We start from the raw sequence: 22,587 nt of genomic DNA on the forward strand, positions 1-22,587 counted from the left end.
CTCATGAACAGCGCCATCTATTGGATTCATAGTCTTATGACAAGACTATGAAACCAATAGATGGCGCTGTTCATGAGTCATGAACAGCACCATTTATTGGATTCATAAACTTTTCATAAGACTATGAATCCAATAAATGGCGCTGTTCAGGAGTAGTGTTGATCACGAATATTCTAATCGCGAATTTTTTGTGCAAATTTTCCATGCAAATGGTGTTTCAGCTGAAAACAAGCAGATGCAGATAATTTGCATATGCCCACAATTATGCAAATGAATTTACATGACAAAACTGTATAGAAAGGTTATTGAATATTATGTTAGGACAATAAGAAAACTTTTTGTAATGATAATGATATAGGTGTGCTGGCCACCCAAGCCATCCAACAGCTAGGAAGCAACTTTGAGGCTTACTGGCTCTCAGTCAGATGAGATCTGGTTTTGAATGTCTTATAGTGCACAAGGCTGCCATTGTAAGGTATGCTGACTGTATCTGTCTCATGGATAGACTGTTGGCTTGCACATACCCGGCTTTTGGCATATAGCTTTTCTGTGGTTTGTCTATTGTATGTCATAGGTAATGGGAGTCCAAGATGCATCCAGACATCCTCCCCATGCAGTTTCCAAACCATTTCGATGGTGTTTCCATCAATTTCTAACTTTTTCTGTGAACCAGACACCCTGTCTTCTTCAGAGCAGGGGGTGCCTGGTTTAATGCTCGGGTCTCCCATTGATTTTTATTGTGTTCAATTGTGCTCGAGCATACGCAGTATTTGGCCGAACACTGTGATGTGCCGAGCATAGCGATGCTTGAGCCGAACTGCTGTTCGGCCGAGCATGCTCGCTCAACACTATTTGGAACCTTTTATAGCATCAAAAACTCTTCTACTGTGGTCCTTAGAAATCTACTGTACATTATTGCTGGCATGATAAACTTCCACAAACATTGGCTGTGAAGATCAGACTTTGATAGATCCTATTCTTTAAATAAAACTGGTCGCCCACTCACACCTGTCATCTTATTGAAAACACCTGACTCTAATTTCACCCCCAAATTATCTGCTAATCCTAAAGAATTAGTCTAAAGGATTAGCCACTCACAGACGTGATAATGGATCGTTTTCCTCAATAAAGAAATAACTAAGTCTAATACTTTTTACTCATTTGTTTGATTTGGTTATCTTTAAATTTATTTTTGGGGCTTGTGTGAAAATATGATGTTGTTTTAGGTCAAATTTATACAGAAACATAAATGTACACACAACCAAATTCAGCAATGGTCACTACTAAGATAGCTGAGGGTAACCTAAATTCAGAATGCACTACACTATTTATATCTCACGGGTACCTTACTTAATAAATAACTTTTAATTACAGTTTAAATAAAATTGCCCTATTAGTAGGTGTCAATATTAAAATTGTGCAAAACCACATTAATCCGCAGCGCCACTAGAGACTAGGGATGGGGGGCTATGATACTGGGTCTCTTACATCTATTTTTCCCTACCAAACCTAGTGTCCCATGCTAGCTAACTGTCCCTCCTTGTCCCTGCGCTGCGAGAGTGACTGTCCAGCTTCGTCAACTGCTAAGGGAGGGAACCTAATGTTAAACAATGATAGGTAAGTAAGGGACACATATGTCAATACAAATAATTGTCCACAGATTGTCCCAACTACATAGGTAGGTAGGGGACACAAATGTCAATACCATAAATTGTCCACAAATTGTTCCAATGCATTTCGTTGGTTACAAGCCAACTCATCAGGGGACTCATCAATTCATAAGTGCCTCATTTTAAAGATGCAAAATATCTCATTTGATTACTCACATCCAGGGTGGCAATGGTCGATCGCTGCAATTCTGGATTTATATTGTATTCAGTACATGGTCATACAGACCCAAACGAGGCTAGAATGCATTAACATTAGCTTAATGATCATTTCAAACATCAAAAAAGCTGCAAGCTACTTAGCTCTCCTCCTCATATGGGGTAGACACAGAGTGGAATCAGCCTCCTGCGTGTGGCAGCGGTTATACAGAAACATAGAAAATTCTGAATTGTTTACAAACCTTCAAGCACCACTATATGGTGGAAAGTTTGAGCTCACTGTTTTGAGTCTTCCTGAAAAGACATAGCATAATCTACAGTTAGCTCATTATTTAACATGCCCTTCTTGAGTCACTGGACACAGAAGTCAGAGAAATACAAAGCAGCTGCTGTGCTGTATTGCAAATAACATAAAGACTAGGGAAATTCATATCTTTTGTTCTATAAATGCCACAACTCCCACATTTTCTCTAACTCATTGGGCATTTAGAAGCAGAATAATGACCCCATTGTTTGAAATTATCCTTTTAATGACTGTTAGAAATGACTGTAATCAGGCCAAGTGTAAAGCACTAGAGGCAGCTGTTTTGGACAAGACTTGTAGACTGGTAAAATAATAAATATGACTTTGCTTTTCAATACCAAGTTAAATCTATATAACGCCATTAGAGCCCACGGAAGCTCAAAGTGTGTATGTTCCTCTGCTTTCTTGTAAGATGTAGAGTAAACTATAACAGATTAATACAATTCTAGAATACAGCCTGAAAGATGTGCAGTTCAGGGGCTTACAGTCTACATGCTTTGCAAGCTTGACCAATCATATGAACATCATTTTATATGTGCTTTGAACTTTATTAGCATTCACGTTGCCTGTTTACCACTGATACGTCAGACACACTAGTACAAGTGTCCATGTAAGAAAGGGATTCAGTCTTTGGTGTACTTTGAATCCTTGAGTAATACTCTTTCCACTCATGATCTTTAGAGATGAGCGAATTTCTCAAAAATTCTATTCGGTTGGTTCGCTGAATTTTCCGAATAGATTTGATTTGATCCGAATTTATTTGTGAGGAATTGCATTAAAAAACAGCTATTTCCTGGCTGCAGAGAGCCTGTATAGTGGTGTACTGTAGAACACTGTGCCTTGCAGAAACATGCATAGGGAGTCTGCTGTGGTAGTGAAACAATACTGTGAGTCAGTATGACACGCAGATGACAGGCTTCACTCTTAGAATCACTGCACACTTCACTTATTTGGGCAGTTATGGGGCCAAAACTGTCCAAATAACTCAAGTGAGAACTAGTACAGGTCAATGTTAGTGCCAGGTATAAAGAACCGTGCAGTGACCCAAGATTCTACTGTAAAGTGAAAGAGCGCATTCCTTTTACACCGTCGTCAGCTGATTCCACATAGATTTCTGCAGAACCTGTTCTATTAAACGCTGACACAAGAAGAGCCCCCCTGACACAGTGGAGAGGGTGTGTAAGTTTGTGTTAACGTCACAGATTATTTTGCCCTTCCTCTGATCCGTCAGAACAATAACCCCCAAAAAAAGTGATCCTGTCTGTTAAGTATCCACTTTCACATGGTCAGTAATCCATCAGTATTGCTAAGACCAAAAGAAATAAATGAAATGACACGTGAATTGAATATTTGTGTGTCTTCTGTGTTTTGTACCCACTCCTGCTTTTGGCAACCAAATCATAATCCAATTCTGATGCAAAATCATGTCATACAGGCCTTACAGCTGCTACATAGACAGGATCCATTGTGTGTATAATTTTTCCTTCCTTCTGAAAGATCAGAAGAAGAGTCAAATAAATGGTGATGTCATCCAGGCCAAAAAGGCAAAATAGTGGCCCAGTCATGGAGTGTTGAGTTGGCAGCAGCATGAGGAGACCACAGAGTGGCCCAGTGACATAGTGGTGAGGTGGCAGTAGCATGAGGAGACTACAGAGTGGCTCAATGACAGAGTGATGAGGTGGCAACAGCATGAGGACACCGCAGAGTGTTGAGGTAGCAGCAGCATGAGAAGACCACAGAATGGCCCAGTGACATTGTGTCGAGATGGCAGCAGCATGAGGAAACCACAGAGTTGTGAGGTGGAAGCAGCATGAGGAGATCACAGAGTGGCCCAGTGACAGAGTGGTGAGGTGGCAGCAGCATGAGGAAACCACAGAGTTGTGAGGTGGAAGCAGCATGAGGAGATCACAGAGTGGCCCAGTGACAGAGTGGTGAGGTGGCAGCAGCATGAGGAAACCACAGAGTGGTGAGGTGGCAGAATGGCCCAATGATATAGTGGTGAGGTGGCAGTAGCACGAGGAGACAACAGAGTGGTGAGGCGGCAGCAGCATGAGCAGACCACAGAGTGTCGAGTTGGCAGCAGAATGAGGAAACCACAGAGTGGTGAGGTGGCAGCAGAATGAGGAAACCACAGAGTGGTGAGGTGGCAGCAGCATGAGGGGACCACAGAGTGGTGAGGTGGCAGCAGCATGTGGAGACCACAGAGTGGTCCAGTGACAGAGTGGTGAGGTGGCAGCAGCATGAGGAGACCACAGAGTGTTTAGTTAGCAGCAGCATGAGGAGACTAGAGATGTCCCGAATAGTTCGCCGCCGAATAGTTCCCGGCAAACATAGCTTGTTCGCGTTCGCCGCGGCGGGCGAACATATGCGATGTTCGGTCCGCCCCCTATTCGTCATCATTGAGTAAACTTTGACCCTGTACCTCACAGTCAGCAGACACATTCCAGCCAATCAGCAGCAGACCCTCCCTCCCAGACCCCCCCACCTCCTGGACAGCATCCATTTTAGATTCATTCGGAAGCTGCATTCTTAGTGAGAGGAGGGACAGTGCTGCTGATTTAATAGGGAAATCGATAGCTAGGCTAGTGCATTCAGTGTCCACTACAGTCCTGAAAGACTCATCTGATCTCTGCTGTAAGGACAGCACCCCAAAAAGCTTTTTTTAGGGCTAGAACATCAGTCTGCTTTTATTTTTATTTTTTTCTGTGTAATCTAATTGCAGTTGCCTGCCTGCCAGCGTGTGTGTCAGGCTCACAGCGTATACTGTGCCCACTTGCCCAGTGCCACCACTCATATCTGGTGTCACAATAGCTTGCATTTAAAAGAAAAAAACACTTTTTGGACTGAAATAATAGCAGTCATTTTCCTTCACAAGTGTGCGTTTCAGGGCCTGCAAGGGCACAGTGTCACACCAGTGCAACTCATATCTGGTGTAACAGTGGTGCACATTTAAAAAAAAAATACAATTTTGGACTGAAATAATAGCAGTCATTTTCCTTCACAAGTGTGTGTTTCAGGGCCTGCAAGGGCACAGTGTCACACCAGTGCAACTCATATCTGGTGTAACAGTAGTGCACATTTTAAAAAAAATATATATATTTTTTTTGGACTGGAATAGATTGAATAGCAGTTAGGCCTACAGCGTCTACTCTGCCAACTTCTGCCAGTGCACAGTGCCACTCATATCTGGTGTCACAGTAGCTTGCACGCATAGTACAACTTAACTAATCTAAAAAAAAATGACAGGCAGAGGCAGGCCACCCCGCAGGGGCCGTCGTGGTCGTGGTGCTGTGATTCCCTTTGGCCCTAGAATAATGCCCAGTGTTTAGAGGCCACGTACCCTGAACTCGAAAAGTTCTGAGGACATAGTTGACTGGCTCACACAGGACACCCAATCTTCTACAGCTTCCGCTCGGAACCTTGACGCACCATCCTACTCCAGCTTAGCTTTGGGCACCTCTCAAGTTACCATTCGCCCGCCTGCCGCCGCCACCAACACTAGCACCACAGCCACTTCACTTGATCTGTCAGAGGAGTTATTTACACATCAGTTGGAAGAAATGAGTGATGCGCAACCATTATTGCCAGAGGATGTAGATAACAGGGATATGTCTCAGTCAGGCAGCATTACACACATGGACGTACGGTGTGATGATGATGATGTTGTACCCGCTGCTGCTTCCTTTGCTGAGTTGTCAGATACAAGTGAAGCGGTTGATGATGACGATGTGTCCGTGGATGTCACGTGGGTGCCCGCTAGAAGAGAAGAAGAATAGGGGGAAAGTTCAGATGGGGAGACAGAGAGGAGGAGGAGACGAGTTGGACGCAGGGGGAGGTCGTCGCAAGGAGCTAGTGGCACAGACAGCATGCATCGGCACCCGGGGTCAGCCAGACAGCACGCCAATCAACACATGCTGTTGCCACCATCAGAATGCCATCATTGCAGCGCTCAGCAGTGTGGCATTTTTTTTGTGTGTCTGCCTCTGACAACAGCGATGCCATTTGCAACCTGTGCCAAAAGAAACTGAGTCGTGGGAAGTCCAACACCCACCTAGGTACAACTGCTTTGCGAACGCACATGATCGCACATCACAAACGCCTATGGGATCAACACATGAGTACAAGCAGCACACAAACTCAAAGCCGCCATCCTCCTCCTGGTCCAGCATCTTCAGCCACGTCAACCACTGCTGTCCTCCTTGCCCCCTCTCAACCATCCACCACTCCGTCTCTCGCCTTGAGCAGTTCCTGCTCATCTGCCCACAGTCAGGTGTCTGTCAAGGACATGTTTGAGCGTAAGAAGCCAATGTCACAAAGTCACCCCCTTGCCCGGCGTCTGACAGCTGGCTTGTCTGAACTCTTAGCCCGCCAGCTTTTACCATACAAGCTGGTGGAGTCTGAGGCATTCCAAAAATTTGTAGCTATTGGGACACCGCAGTTGAAGGTACCCGGCCAAAATTTCTTTACACAAAGAGCAATCCCCAACCTGTACTCGATTGAGCAAAAGGAAGTGATGGCATGTCTGGCACACAGTGTTGGGGCAAGGGTCCATCTGACCACTGATACCTGGTCTGCAAAGCACGGTCAGGGCAGGTATATCACCTACACTGCGCATTGGGTAAACCTGCTGACGGCTGCCAAGCATGGAATGCGTGGCTCTGCAGATGAGTTGGTGACACCGCCACAACTTGCAGGCAGGCCTGCTGCCACCTCCTCTACTCCTCCTACTTCATCCTCTTCTATAACCTCCTCGGCTGAGTCCTCTTCTGCTGCTGCGTCTTGCTCCACATCAACGGCACCCCCCCAGCTCCCCAGGGGCTATTCCACATTCCGGATACGGCAGTGTCACGCCGTCTTGGGGTTGACTTGCCTGAAAGCTGATAGGGGACGTAACAGGGATTAAACTGATAAGAATAGAACTACACATTTCACTAAATCAGCACCCAGTTTTCTTGTCTGCGGTTTAAAACGTTAATCGCAGTGCATTGCATTTCTGTACTGTCTGTGCGCTTCAGGCCCATATATTGGGAATAATATAGTCATAAATATAAACAACATCATAAAACAGTGTCTGTACTGCAGATTACAATAATCTGTGGCTAAAATACTGTCCAAAATCTCTGCTTCTCAATGTCATATACTGCCTTGTATCTGAAAACTGTCTTTTGTGGACAGTAAAAAAAAAACAGCGTCACAAACCAGTAAAAAATCCATAAATATGAAGAAGGCCAGCACTAAGAGACGGGGAAGTGGGCATTAGGCTGATGGTTCAGGCTGAGGTCGTGGCAACTGGGCGCAATGAAACTGTGCCTGCTGCCAGTGCACCAAAAAAAAAAAGTAATAACCGTACCAGCTTCATGTCCAACTTTGCTAGGCGGCGCACGACAACACTGTCCAAGTCAGACCAGTGTGAACAGTTGGGCGGTTGGCTTGCTGACGATAATGCTTCCAGTCAGCTAAGCACCACCCTCTCTTCCACCAAGTCCAGTCTCTGTAGCCAAGAGTCTGGTCAGCCAACTCCTTGCTCAGATCATCCTTCATCTCACCATGGAGAGGCCTGCCAAACGAGTGATCCCACACTCGGACATTCCCAGGAGCTCTTTTCAGCTCCACTATTAGATTTGGCCCTCGCGGACAGCATGCTTGAAGAGGGACCTGAGATATTGTGCCCTGATTCCCAACCTCTTGAGCCTTCACAGTCTCAAGAAGATGACGGTGGTGAACGTCAATCATTAGTTCACGAGGTGGATGACGATGAGACACAGTTGTCAATCACTGAGGTTGTGGTTAGGTCAAGACAGGAGGATTATCAGAGTGAGGAAGTGGAAGAAGAGGTGTTGGACGATGAGGTCATTGACCCAACATGGGAAGGTGAAAAGCCGAGCGAGGACAGCAGTACAGAGGGGGAGGGATCCGCAGCACCGCAACAGGCTGGAAGAGGCAGTGGGGTTGCAAAAGGGAGAAGTCGGCCCACACCAAACAGGCCCGCAGCCGTTACACAGATCACCCCCATGCGTAAATCAACCTTAGCAAGGGGTAGGTGTTCCGCAGTATGGCGCTTTTTTGAGGAAAGTGCAGAGGACAAAAGAGTGGTAGTTTGCAACCTGTGCGGTACCAAAATGAGCCGAGGCATGAACACTAGCAACCTCACCACCACCAGCATGATCCGCCACATGGCATCCAAGCACCCTACAAAGTGGGCCGAACGCCTGGGTCCACAATATGGGTCTGCGGGTCACACCACTGCCTCCTCTTCCCCTGTGTTACATGCTGTCCAATCCCCTATCCAGGACGCAGGCCCAGATGCCTCTCGCCCTGCACCTGGACTTTCGAATGAACCAGCAGCAACAACATCCACTTCCCTGTCCCAGTGCAGCGTCCAAATGTCCATATCACAGTCATTTGAACGCAAGCGCAAATACCCACCCACAGGCCATAGCACTTAATTGCCAACTTTCAAAATTACTGGCCCTTGAAATGTTGCCATATAGGCTTCTGGACACTGAGGCCTTCCGCAGCCTGATGTCGGCCGCGGTCCCTCAGTACACAGTCCCCAGCCGCCACTATTTTTCATGGTGTGCCGTGGCCACCTTACACCAGCATGAGTCCCAGAACATCACCCGTGCCCTGACCAACGCAGTTAATGGGAAGGTCCACTTAACCACAGACACATGGACAAGTGCTGGTGGCCAGGGACTCTACATTTCCCTGACCGCACACTGGGTAAATGTGATGGAGGCCGGGAGTCAGTCGTACCCTGGGATGGCACAGGTGCTACCCACGCCCAGGATTGCGGGCCCTACGTCCATCAGGGTCTCCGCAAGCAGCTATGTTACTGGCTCCAACCCCCACTTCTCCTCCTCTTCGGCCTCATCCTCCTCCACTTCCACCTCCAGCAGCCATCAGTCGCTGGCTGGAAGCAGTGTAGCACGGCTGTGGGTAACTTGGTGGCAGCTTTGGAGCTCGGCAACCTGACACACATCCCATGCCTGGCCCACGTCTTAAACTTAGTGGTTCAGCGGTTTATCAAAACATACCCCAATTTGCCAGAGCTACTAGTGAAGGCGTGTGTGCCCATTTCCGCAAGTCGTCCACAGCTTCAGCTGGCCTGTCAACGCTGCAGCAGCGCTTGCGGCTTCCAGCTCACCGACTATTGTGCGACGTGAGCATGCGCTGGAACTCTACGTTCTATATGTTAGCCAGGCTTTGTGAGCAGCAGATGTCGACATCTTGCCTGTTGGTACTCTGGCACACATGGCTGAATTCATGTTAGGCTGCCTTACCCAAGACCCTCGCGTTATACGCATTTTAGATAACACTGATTAATGGGTGTTCACCCTTCTCGACCCCCGCTACAAAGAAAACTTCTCATCTCTCATTCCTGTGGTGGAGAGGACAAGTAAAATGGTTCAATACCAGAAAGTACTTGTTGAGAGATTGCTCCAGAATTTTCCATCTGACAACGCTGGCGGCAGAGTCCGTACTCGGGGAAGGGAGACAATGGGAACACACAGCAGTTCCAACAACGGCAGGGCAACACTCTCCAAGGCATGGGATACTTTCATGACACCCCGCCAGCAACCTCACCCTCAAGCATGGCCTAGTGGTACAAGGAGGGAAAAGTTTTGGAAAATGGTGAAGGAATACAAAGCAGACCGTGTCAGCGTCCTAAATGATCCCTCAGTGCCTTACAACTACTGGGTGTCCAAGCTGGACATGTGGCACGAACTTGCGCTCTACGCCTTGGAAGTGTTGGCCTGCCCTGCCGCCAGCGTTTTGTCTGAACGTGTATTTAGTACTGCTGGTGGCATCACAACAGATAAGCGTATCCGCTTGTCCACTGGCAATGCTGACAGGTTGACTCAGATAAAAATTAACAAGGCCTGGATTGCCCCTGACTACTCCACTCCACCAGAGGAACGCTGATCTAATGAGGAACAAACACGCAATTTATATGGATGCTTTACAATGTATTCAATCCACAAGATTCAGATGCACCCTTTTCACCTCCAAAAAAGGGTATATGTTTGAATTTTGTTTACTGATCCTCCTCCTCCTGTTCCAGTATATATGCAGTACAGTATATATGCCCTCAGTACAATGTTTCATACGGTCTGCTCACCTGTAGGCCCTCACTCCAATGTTTTATATGGTCTGCTCACCTGTAGCCCCTCACCTCCAATGTTTCATACGGTCTGCTCAGCTGTAGGCCCTCACTACAATGTTTCATACGGTCTGCTCAGCTGTGGGCCCTCACCTCCAATGTTTCATACGGTCTGCTCAACTGTAGGCCCTTGCTACAATGTTTTATGGGGTTCGCTCACCTTCAGGCCCTCATCTCCAATTTTTCATACGGTCTGCTCAGCTATAGGCCCTCACTACAGTGTTTATGGGGTTTGCTCACCATAAGGCCCTCACTACAATGTTTTATGGGGTTTGCTCACCTGTAGGCCCTCACCTCCAATGTTTTATAAGGTCTGCTCACCTGTAGGCCCTCACTACAATGTTTTATACGGTCTGCTCAGCTGTCAGGCCCTCACTACAATGTTTTATGGGGTTTGCTCACCATAAGGCCCTCATCTCCAATGTTTCATACGGTCTGCTCAGCTGTAGGCCCTCACTACAATGTTTTATGGGGTTTACTCACCATAAGGCCCTCACTACAATGTTTTATGGGGTTTGCTCACCTGTAGGCCCTCACCTCCTATGTTTCATACGGTCTGCTCACCTGTAGGCCCTCACTACAATGTTTTATACGGTCTGCTCAGCTGTAGGCCCTCACCTCCAATGTTTCATATGGTCTGCTCATCTGTAGGCCCTCACCTCCAATGTTTCATACGGTATGCTCAGCTGTAGGGGCCCTCACTACAATGTTTCATACGGTCTGCTCAGCTGTAGGCCCACACCTCCAATGTTTCATACGGTCTGCTCAACTGTAGGCCCTTGCTACAATGTTTTATGGGGTTCGCTCACCTTCAGGCCCTCATCTCCAATTTTTTATACGGTCTGCTCAGCTGTAGGCCCTCACTACAGTGTTTATGGGGTTTGCTCACCATAAGGCCCTCACTACAATGTTTTATGGGGTTTGCTCACCTGTAGGCCCTCACCTCCAATGATTCATACGATCTGCTCACCTGTAGGCCCTCACTACAATGTTTTATATGGTCTGCTCAGCTATAGGCCCTCACCTCCAATGTTTCATACAGTCTGCTCACCTGTAGGCCCTCACCTCCAATGTTTCATATGGTATGCTCAGCTGTAGGGGCCCTCACTACAATGTTTCATACGGTCTGCTCAGCTGTAGGCCCTCACCTCCAATGTTTCATACGTCTGCTCAACTGTAGGCCCTCACTATAATGTTTTATGGGATTCGCTCACCTGTAGGCCCTCATCTCCAATGTTTCATACGGTATGCTCAGCTGTAGGGGCCCTCACTACAATATTTCATATGGTCTGCTCAGCTGTAGGCCCTCACCTCCAATGTTTCATACGGTCTGCTCAACTGTAGGCCCTCACTACAATGTTTTATGGGGTTTGCTCACCTTCAGGCCCTCATCTCCAATTTTTCATACGGTCTGCTCAGCTGTAGGCCCTCACTACAGTGTTTATGGGGTTTGCTCACCATAAGGCCCTCACTACAATGTTTTATGGGGTTCGCTCACCTGTAGGCCCTCACCTCCAATGTTTCATACGGTCTGCTCAGCTGTAGGCCCTCACTACAATGTTTCATATGGTCTGCTCAGCTGTAGGTTCTCACCTCCAATGTTTCATACGGTCTGCTCACCTGTAGGCCCTCACCTCCAATGTTTCCTACGGTCTGATCACCTGTAGGCCCTCACTACAATGTTTTATGGGGTTTGCTCACCTTCAGGCCCTCACCTCAAATGTTTCATACGATCTGCTCAGTGGTAGGCCCTCACTACAATGTTTCTTACGGTCTGCTCAGCTGTAGGCCCTCACCTCCAATGTTTCATACGGTCTGCTCGCCTGTAGGCCCTCACCTCCAAAGTTTCATACGGTCTGCTCACCTGTAGGCCCTCACCTCCAATGTTTCATATGGTATGCTCACCTGTATGCCCTCACTACAACGTTTTATGGGTTTCGCTCACCTGTAGGCCCTCACCTACAATGTTTCATACAGTCTGCTCAGCTGTAGGCCCTCACTACAATGTTTCATACGGTCTGCTCACCTGTAGGCCCTCACTACAATGTTTTATGGGGTTTGCTAACCTTCAGACCCTCACCTCAAATGTTTCATACGGTCTGCTTAGCTATAGGCCCTCACTACAATGTTTCATACGGTCTGCTCACCTGTAGGCCCTTACTACAATGTTTTATGGGGTTGGCTCACCTTCAGGCCCTCATCTCCAATGTTTCATACGGTCTGCTCAGCTGTAGGCCCTCACTACATTGTTTTATGGGGTTCGCTCACCTGTAGGCCCTCACCTCCAATGTTTCATACGGTCTGCTCAGCTGTAGGCCCTTACTACAATGTTTCATACGGTCTGCTCAGCTGTAGGCCCTCACCTCCAATGTTTCATATGGTCTGCTCACCTTCAGGCCCTCACCTCAAATGTTTCATACGGTCTGCTTAGCTGTAGGCCCTAATTTTTTGTGGGGGCGGGGTTTTGGGCGTTTTTTTGTCAGTCTGTAAAAGTGGCGTCAAACTCAGACAACATGGTTTCCAGCAGCTACATTGCTGTCCAAGATGCTTCCAGACATGGTCCCCCTGCTGTTTCTGATCGATTTCAGAGGTGTTTCCATCACTTTCAGACCTTTTCCTATGAACCAGGCACCCTCCCCTCATCCGAGCAGGGGGTGCCTGGTCGCCTTCTATTGACTTCCATTATACTCGGGTGCTCGGCCAAGCGCACGAATATCGCGATGTGTTCGGACCGAACACATGAACACTTTGGTGCTCGCTCATCACTAATCAATACCTAAACCACATTACATGTATGTAAAAATTAAGAATATGTATATGTAGAGACTACATATTAGCATACAGAGTACATTGGAGGATGGTTTGTGAAATTTCCATATGCCTTGTGGGCACAAACAGATATGTAACCACCAATAAAGAGGACCTGTAACCTCTCCTGACATGCCTGTTTTAGCAGCTACTTGTAATAACAATTCTGGAGCATCTATTCATTTGACTTGTGGATTATTAGCAGTTTACAATCAAGGTCCATATTGGTGTTAACAGTTGGGGGGGTGTCCCTGTATAGTCTAACATTATCCAATAACTGCTGCCAGTGTTACACTGTGAAGGGACACCTCCCCAACTCATAACACAAATATGGATCTTCATTGCAAACTGCTAATAATCCATTCCTAACTTCTAGAAGCAATAATAAAGGAATTCTATAACGCAAGTCAGGCTCCTTTCACATCACCGTTTCTCCTTTCCGTTCTCCGGCTCCATTGAGGAGCAGGAAAGCGGAAAGGACGGATTCTACCGTCCTGAGACCTAACTGAGCGTAACAGAGCCTAAAGACTCCATAGACTATAATGGGGTCCGTTCGGTGTCCGCTCAGAACATGATTTTTGAGCGGAGACGAAAGTCCTGCATGCAGGTCTGCATGCAGCGCGGGGACCCGATGGCTCAGGAGAGGGACCGCAAACCTCCCATATGCCGCAGTCAGCTCATACCGCGGCATATGAGGGGTTAATCCACCGGCATCTGCGTTATCACCGATGCTGGTGCATGCAGTAGGGATCCGGCTGTTAGTAACAGCAGGACCCCTGCCACTGATCGTGGCACAGCACATGGGAGTACAGAAGGGACTGCAGGACGAGAATGCTCGCCCTGGGGCACCAAGTAAATTCTCATCCTGGGTCCTTAAGGGGTTAAGAAAATGTTAAAATATATGTATATTTGAAAATTGTATAATTTAATAATAAAATCTTTTACTCAAGATAATGTTTTTGGCACGTCTTTTGATAGCACGCTCCTGGTTTTCGCGAAAGAGTCCCACTATGAATACATGGTTAAATCTGGTGAACATTACTAAGAGATATGAGTATATTCTGTATAAGCAGAGAAACATGGAGAAAAAATGGATTGGAATCTGGGGAGACTGGAATCCATAGAACTTCCGATCCTCACTTGTCACCACTCTCCTTGGTTTTAGAACCAAGGACTGGCGGTGAACGTAGACACATCGCGGGGGGGGGGGGGGAGTGGGGGTTCTGGGGGGGTTAAAGGAAGAAAAAAAAAAGATAGATGTTGTTAATGTTCTTTTTATATAACGTATATTGCCGGATGATCAATAAAAATATTTAAAATAAAAAATAAAAAAAATAAAATTTTATAATTTCCTATTACTTAAATAAATTAAAAAACAATAAAAGCCAGAATAACCCTTTAAGTTTACTGTCAACTAAAATTCCAAAGTCCTTTTCCATATCAGTGTTCCCCAGTGATTTACCATTTAGAATGTATTAATGACATGTATTTTTCCTTCCCATGTGCATAACCTTACATTTGTCAGTGTTAAACCTCATCTGACACTTCTCTGCCCAAGCCTCCAATCTATTCAGATCTATCTGTAGCAGTATACGGTCCTCTGTAGGGTTAATTACTTTACACAGTTTACTGGCCCAATACTGACCCCTGAGGTACCCCACTAGTGACAGTGACCCAATCTGAGTGTGTGCCATTAATAGTTACCCTCTGTTTTCTATCACTGAGCCAGTTACTTACCCACTTACAGACGTTTTCTCCCAGTCCGAGCATTCTCATTTTATATACTAACCTTTTATGTAGTACAGTGTCAAATGCTTTGGAGACGCAGGCAATTAATTCACAAACTTCTAGAAGGAATAGTATGAGTCCCACAACATAGACTTAACAGTATATGATGTTCCAGAGTTGTTGTTACATGGGAAATGCGAGTTGTTACTAAAACAGACACGTCAAGAGAAGTGAGCAGTGATTTTTATCCCTTTACACCCGTTTCCAATACGACCATTTTGCATTGAGATGTAACTTAAATTTTCTGCAACTTTATTTAAAATTCTTCTAAATGCTCTATTATAAATGTTTGTATTATAACTTATATTTTTATTATAGTTTTTTTTTTATTATTGTTTTAGGGACCAAATAGGCAGCCAAACTCCTGGGTGTCTATAGCCCTTTAGAATCCATCCACTGGTACACCTCTGATTGTGCGGCTGCAGTAAGTGATGGACCTGCAGGAGCACACCTCACTGCTTCTGCCTGCTCTGCTGAGTTGAAGTCCGGCATAGGTCATTGGTGCAGGGTCAATGGCACCAATGTGCTATACAAAGCTTTTAGCTCATGTGTGTTCCTGCCGGTACACTACTCACAGCAGCCCCACAGAGGAATCCATACATCGCTGACATGTCTGGTATACAAATGTATGGCTTACAAAGCAATATAGACTCCCAGGACTTCGGGTGCTTATTTTATAAGTAAAATGTGAAAAAAGGATATTACATACATTTATAATAGGAAATTTAGAATAGTATTCTTTAAAGCATACAACTGGGCCAAAAACATGAATGATCATAAATCTGTTTCTATTTAGAACACTAATGAAGAATAACATATCATTCTGCATTTAAATACAGGCAGACACACAAGGTGAATGGCTTCAAGTAGATCTTGCTCATGAGATGAAGGTGACTGGACTAAAAATTCAGGGTGCACGCTCATCATTTACTTCAATGTACATCACCCACTTCTTTGCAAGCTTCAGTAATGATGGTAAAAACTGGACATTTATAAGTGAACTAAATGGTCAACGAAAGGTATGTTACTATTTATTAAGAGATGCCTTAAATCGTATATCCTGCAGTTCCTCGTTATTCATTAAAATACAGCCCCAGTAATACATTTAGGGGATGTTCACACGATGGATTTTGAAAATGAGCTGAAAAAAATAGCGCGGAATCCACACTGATTTTACATGTGGTTTTGGCACGCTACCTATTTTTTCAGCTTCCTATTAATTTCAATGGGGGAATCAGCACAGATTCCTCTGCGAGATAGAGCATTGCTGCTTCTTTTTTCTATGCTGTTCTGCCTCACATTGACATGAATGGGAGGCTTTTTATAAGGCGTTTTTTGGCGCAGATTCCATGCAGAAAATGTGTGAAAAACAGCGCCATAAAACACTGTGTGAACGTGCCCTTACGGAGTATATTTCATGCATATAGATGAATGAGACTGTTTTTGGAAATCGGAGGCAGGATGCTTTATTTTGTCTGAAAACAACTATGACTGTCCATTGTTTTGTCTATCACCCGAATTACTCACATGAATGAGATAATTAAGAGTTAATGTCCATTAGGGCTCATGCACACGAACGTATTTTCTTTCCGCTTCCATTCCATTTTTTTTGCGGACCGTATGCGGAACAATTCACTTCAATGGGGCCGCAAAAACAATGGAAGGTACTCCGTGTGCATTCCATTTTCGTATTTCCGTCCCGCAGAAAAGTAGTGCATGTCCTATTATTGTCCGCAAATCACGGTCCAAAGCACCATTCAAGTCAATGGGTCCGCAAAAAATACAGAACGTACACGGAACACATCCATATGTCATCCGTATTTCATCCATATTTTGCAGATCCATACTGTGGAAATGCTATGCCCAGCCCATATTGCTCATGTGTTTGGTGATTAATAAGTTACTGTTTCCGTTTCCGATCCGCAAAAAAAGGATCGCATACGGAAATCATACGGAGATATTTGTGAATAACAGAACAGAGGAGGACTTAAATCAGAGAGAAAAAAAACTAGATATGGAACAATGGATCCGTGGAAATACAGAACGCAAACAACAATGCGTATCAGTGAGAGGAAAAACAGGGCAGCGGCACTCACCCGTGTGCAGTAGACAGCTTATTTCTCAAAAGTTTACATGAGGCAGGGGGCAGACAGATCCAGAGCCACGCATTGACAGCGGCGGCCGTTTCGCGCTACATGCGCTTCTTCTGGCTGTGCGTCAATGCGTGCTTGCGCATCGCTCCTTTTAATGCTGGCGCAGGCCATTGCCATGGAAATTGACAAACCAGGCTGCGTCCGCATAAAGGGAATGACTGAAAATAATACAAATATAAAAACAATGACATGTGCAACGTCATGGATCATAGACAATACAAACACTATGACAATGTGCTAATACATAGAATATTATAAAAGGGGCTGAGATCGTTCTGTCGTTTCATACCCAATTCCCCTAGGGCTTGTGTACGTAGTACCCACCTAGCCTCTCTCTGTAGGGAGTAGACGATGTCTATCTCCTCCTTGCAGGGGCGTGGGTACGGTTTCTAAACCTGAGAAGGAGATACAGCTGACGTCACCATCATGAGCTTTTCTCACATGTTCTATGAGTCTCGGACATCCTTTCCTGTCCTAATGGAATTAAAATGTTCCTGACTCGTTCATACAGGCATCTTATAGTCTTCCCGATGTAGAAGCGGCCGCACGTGCACAATAGTAAATATACTACGTAAGTACTGCGGCAATTGATAAAGGTATTAACTTTGTGTGAAATGCCGGCAAACTCAACACATTTCTTCTGAGAATTACTAGTGCACAGTGAGAAGCTCATGATGGTGATGTCAGCTGTATCTCCTTCTCAGGTTTAGAAACCGTACCCACGCCCCTGCAAGGAGGAGATAGACATCGTCTACTCCTACAGAGAGAGGCTAGGTGGGTACTACGTACACAAGCCCTAGGGGAATTGGGTATGAACGACAGGAACGATCTCAGCCCCTTTTTATAATATGCTATGTATTAGCACATTGTCATAGTGTTTGTATTGTCTATGATCCATGACGTTGCACATGTCATTGTTTTTATATTTGTATTATTTTCAGTCATTCCCTTTATGCGGACGCAGCCTGGTTTGTCAATTCCCATGGCAACGGCCTGCGCCAGCATTTAAAAGGAGCGATGCGCAAGCACGCATTGACGCACAGCCAGAAGAAGCGCATGTAGCGCGAAACGGCCGCCGCTGTTCAATGCGTGCTCTGGATCTGTCCGCCCCCTGCCTCATGTAAACTTTGAGAAATAAAGCTGTCTACTGCACACGGGTGAGTGCCGCTGCCTGTTTTCACTTCTACACTGATTACGCCTTGTACCTTATCTGCTATGTCCAGCTGAGCACCTCCGTTCGTGTGTGTCCTCTCCCAGCTACGCCAGCGTTTCATTCTATGTGCGCCCAGCTGGTGTAGTAGTGCCGCCCCCTACCTTACTTTACTTGCAAAACAACAATGGTCGTGTGCATGAGCCCTTAAAGTATTAAAGATGTTTTTGTACAGGGCTATGTTGGAAGGCTTTACTTAAAAGGGTTGTCTCACTGCAGCAAAGTCATTTATCATGTAGACACAGTTAATAAAAGACACTTACTAGTATATTGTCATTGTCCATATTGCTTTCTTTGTTGGCTTGATTCATTTTTCCATTACATTATACATTGCTCATTTCCATGGTTACAACCACTGTGTAATCCAGCAGCGGTCAGCGCCTTTTCCCATAGAGTGCAAGCATGACCACTGCTGCTGGATTGCCTGGAAACGAGCACAGTATAATGCAATGGAAAAAGGAGGCAATATGGACAAGTAAGTGCCTTGTATTAAGTTTGTCTACATGATAAATGTCATTTGCTGAAGTGAGAAAACCCCCTTAAGATGCCCGTACACCATTAAAGGGGTGTCTGGGATAACAGAAAATCTCAGACAACTCCTACAATGTTGAAATAAAAAACATTACTGTATATACACTAACTCGCTCGTCCAGCACCAGTCTCTAGTACCTCTGAGTACCTCAGCATTGGTGATCCTGTAGACCACTGGATAGCGATTGACTTTAGAAGCTCAATGTGTATGTGCAGGGCCGGCGTTGGGGGTGGGGGGCAAACATGGGCAATTACCCAGGGCCCCCTTTCTGAAAGGGGCCCCCTGCTGTTTTAAAGTTAAGTGGGCTGGCATTGGGGGGGGGGGGGGAAGGGACATGGGCAATTACCCAGGGCCCCCCTGCTGTATTAAAGTTAAGTGGGCCGACGGTGGGAACCTTTTTTCCTCCCCCTCCTCCCTGACTGGCGGTCCGCTGCTGTCCACCCCGTCTCACCAGACCTTGGTAAATGCACAGCATTAGAATCCTGCTGACACAGACATCGGAAGTTCTGCGTGGGCGGAGCTAACATAGCCCTGCCCCCATCCTTTGCCTGCACTTGCTCTAGGCTGCAAGGCCCAAACCAGACTGGGATGAATGGGCCTTCTACTGCATCCAACCCCCAGGCTCTGACCTCAGCTTCTGAACAGCAGGAGCTCCCAGGACCCTCTTATCATAGCACCTGGCCTGTTCTCTCTTCAGCTGGTAAGTCCATCCAGTAAAAGGCATGCAGCAGTGTCTGTGGAGGAGGGGGTGCAGGGCTGCTGGGGGTCACACTCTCATTGTAGCAGCCCTGAACTGCCCTCAAATACTGCAAATACTGATGGTCACTGATCTATCAGTTTCCTCTGTGACCCCTCTGTGAGCGCCCTGTGCCCCCTGTGTGTGCTCCCTCGGACCTGTCATCCACAGATCACCCATAACAGTGCCCTCCACAGATCCCCCATAATAGTGTGTCATCCACAGATCCCCCATAACAGTGTCACCAACAGATTCCCCATAACAGTGTGTCATCCACAGATCCCCCATAGCAGTGTGTCATCCACAGATCTCCCATACCAGGGTGTCATCCACAGATCCCCCATAACAGTGTGTCATCCACAGATTCCCCATAACAGTGTGTCATCCACAGATCACCCATAACAGTGTGTCATTAACAGATCACCCATAACAGTGCCCTCCACAGATCTTCCATAATAGTGTGTCATCCACAGATCCCCCATAACAGTGTCACCAACAGATTCCCCATAACAGTGTGTCATCCATAGATCCCCCATAACAGTGTGTTATCCACAGATCCCCCATAACAGTGTGTCATCCACAGATTTACCATAACAGTGTGTCATCCACAGATTTACCATAACAGTGTGACATCCACAGATCCCCCATAACAGTGTGACATCCACAGATCCCCCATAACAGTGTGACATCCACAGATCCCCCATAACAGTGTGTCATCCACAGATCCCCCATAACAGTGTGTTATCCACAGATCCCCCATAACAGTGTGTCATCCACAGATCCCCCATAACAGTGTGTCATCCACAGATCCCCATGAGTGTGTCATCCATAGATCCTCCATAAGAGTGCGTCATCCACAGATCCCCCATAACAGTGTCACCAACAGATTCCCCATAACAGTGTGTCATCCACAGATCCCCCATAACAGTGTCATCCACAGATCCCCCATAACAGTGTCATCTGGAATTGCCAGGATTAGCTATTTTCAGAACAGCAGTTTTATAAACTGCACCATGAAAAAAAAAAAGTGCCCTGGCCATTCTTGATGCGGGTTCCATGTCCAGAATTCCCTTTGAAAATGGGCATTAATGAAAATCCACGCCAAAACTGCATCAAAAAAGCGTGTTATAATTGATCAGAAAAAAACACATCCAAAAAACCTGATGCAGATTCTGCATTAGGTTTTTTTGAGTATAGAAAATACTCTTTGTGAACATACCCAAATAGGCTGCTGGATCAGCAGTTTACAGTGGAAAAGCTGAAGAGATATAATGTGTGCAGTCTACAATCAGCTGCTGTGGTTGCAACCGCTGTCCGTGCCTACAAAGTCCTGTCAGACTTCTGGTCCAATATTTAAAAATTTGAGGCCCCACTTTCAATTTTGCCCAGGGCCACACTTTGTCTAAAACCGGCCCTGTGTATGTGTATGCAATGGGGAAGGAGAAGAAGGCAGCTGTGACACACTGCCGTGGTGGTTTATCTCCTTAGAGAACAAAACAATTGAGTGTTGAAGCTCAAGGCACCCAATCCTTCTCTGCCCATCAGCTCCCCACACAAAAAAACATAGAAGTGACCCCATGTTGTAGTTGGTGCCAAACTGGTAGAATGTATGACCAACCAAGTAGGCAGGTTTTTTTGCAGGACAACCTGTAGTTTTTATTGATATAATTTTGGAACATCGCTAGGAACATCGCTGTGGCAGGCCTCCAAAGGCCCAGAGCCGGCCTAGCAATAGCATGGCATAGCAACCGAATGGCTCCCTCCATCTTGGGATCCGTTCAGGTCCCAGAAGTTCAGAGCTCCAGGGGAAAGATGCCGTGGTCGCAATTGACCACAGCATGTGAAGGCTTAAATTTCTGTGCTCACAGACAATACCTCTGGCTGTCTGCTGTGTAAAGCAGCAGGCACCCGGCAGATATGGGGCCCGCTCAGCTTCTAGGGCGGGCACCATGTTTAAAGTGTCGACTTCAACTGTATATGTATGGAAGAGGTCAGGAAGGAGTTAAAATAAGTCATTTCCCCATATAACTAGGGCCTTCGATATTATAATAGTGCTTGAGAACATCCCTGTGTATTTAAAAACGTTTATTCCCCTTTTATTAAAAATGTCACTGTCACTGTGGTAATTAAGAGGAATTTCTCTAAATAAAAACCTTCACTGGTTTTTATGTATATTGCGCTGTTATCTACAGATACATCTCTATTTATTAGGATATTGGGATAACATGTATAAAGAGAGAGAGAGAAGTTAATCACCTCCCGTCTGCCCTTTGACTATAAACGTCCATGAGGTGGATCTCTATCTCTGAATGGACGTTTCTGAACGTCGATTCAGAGATCACAGCTGCACGCTAATCGCGCAGCTGCAGAGCGGGTTGCCCGCTGTCAGTGACAGCAGGGCAACCCGGAGAGAAGGCAGGGACAGTTCCCAGGTGTCCCTGCCTTCTAGATCGCTGTATACACAGCCCCAGTTACAGGAGAAATCAATAGTGGAAAAAAAAAAAAGTGAAGTTAAATGTCCCCCAAAGGTCTTGTATGACCTTATGGGGGACGCACAGTGTAAAATAAAAAAAATATAAAAATTTAAAAAGGTTTCACATGTAAAAGAAAAAAATTCCCCTAGTAAGGAATTTAAAGAAAATAAAAAAAAATAGACATATTTGGTATTGGTAAAAATGGTGTGAAAAAAAAAGCCATTTTTGTCACCTTACATCACAAAAAGTGCAACACCAAGTGATCAAAAAGGCGTATGTCCCACAAAATGATACTAATAAAACCACCTCATCCTGCAAAAAAATGAGCCCATACATTAAAAAAATTGTTTTAAAAAAATATATATATAGCCCTCAGAACAAGGAGACATAAAAACATCATTTTGTTGTTTCAAAAATGTTATTATTATGTTAAAGTGAAATAAAAAAAAGAATACATATTAGGTATCTCCGCGTCCGTAACAACCAGCTCTATAAAAAATATCACATGACCTAACCCCTCGGGTGAACACCGTAAAAAATAAAATATAAAAACTGTGCCAAAAAAGCAATTTTTTGTCACCTAACATCACAT

At 45.6% G+C, this 22,587-nt stretch overlaps 1 protein-coding gene across 1 annotated transcript in view; it reads left to right on the forward strand.

The window, feature by feature from the left end:
* Window positions 1-22,587, forward strand: part of F8 (coagulation factor VIII) — a 419,094-nt gene that overhangs the window by 368,603 nt on the left and 27,904 nt on the right. Inside the window, exon 25 of the mRNA XM_040442408.1 lies at window positions 15,730-15,909. Coding sequence (XP_040298342.1) covers window positions 15,730-15,909 — 180 coding nt within the window. The remainder of the gene's footprint in view (window positions 1-15,729; window positions 15,910-22,587) is intronic.

The sequence above is a fragment of the Bufo bufo genome, chromosome 8 (genome assembly GCF_905171765.1).
Source record: "Bufo bufo chromosome 8, aBufBuf1.1, whole genome shotgun sequence".
Taxonomy (NCBI): Eukaryota; Metazoa; Chordata; class Amphibia; order Anura; family Bufonidae; genus Bufo; species Bufo bufo.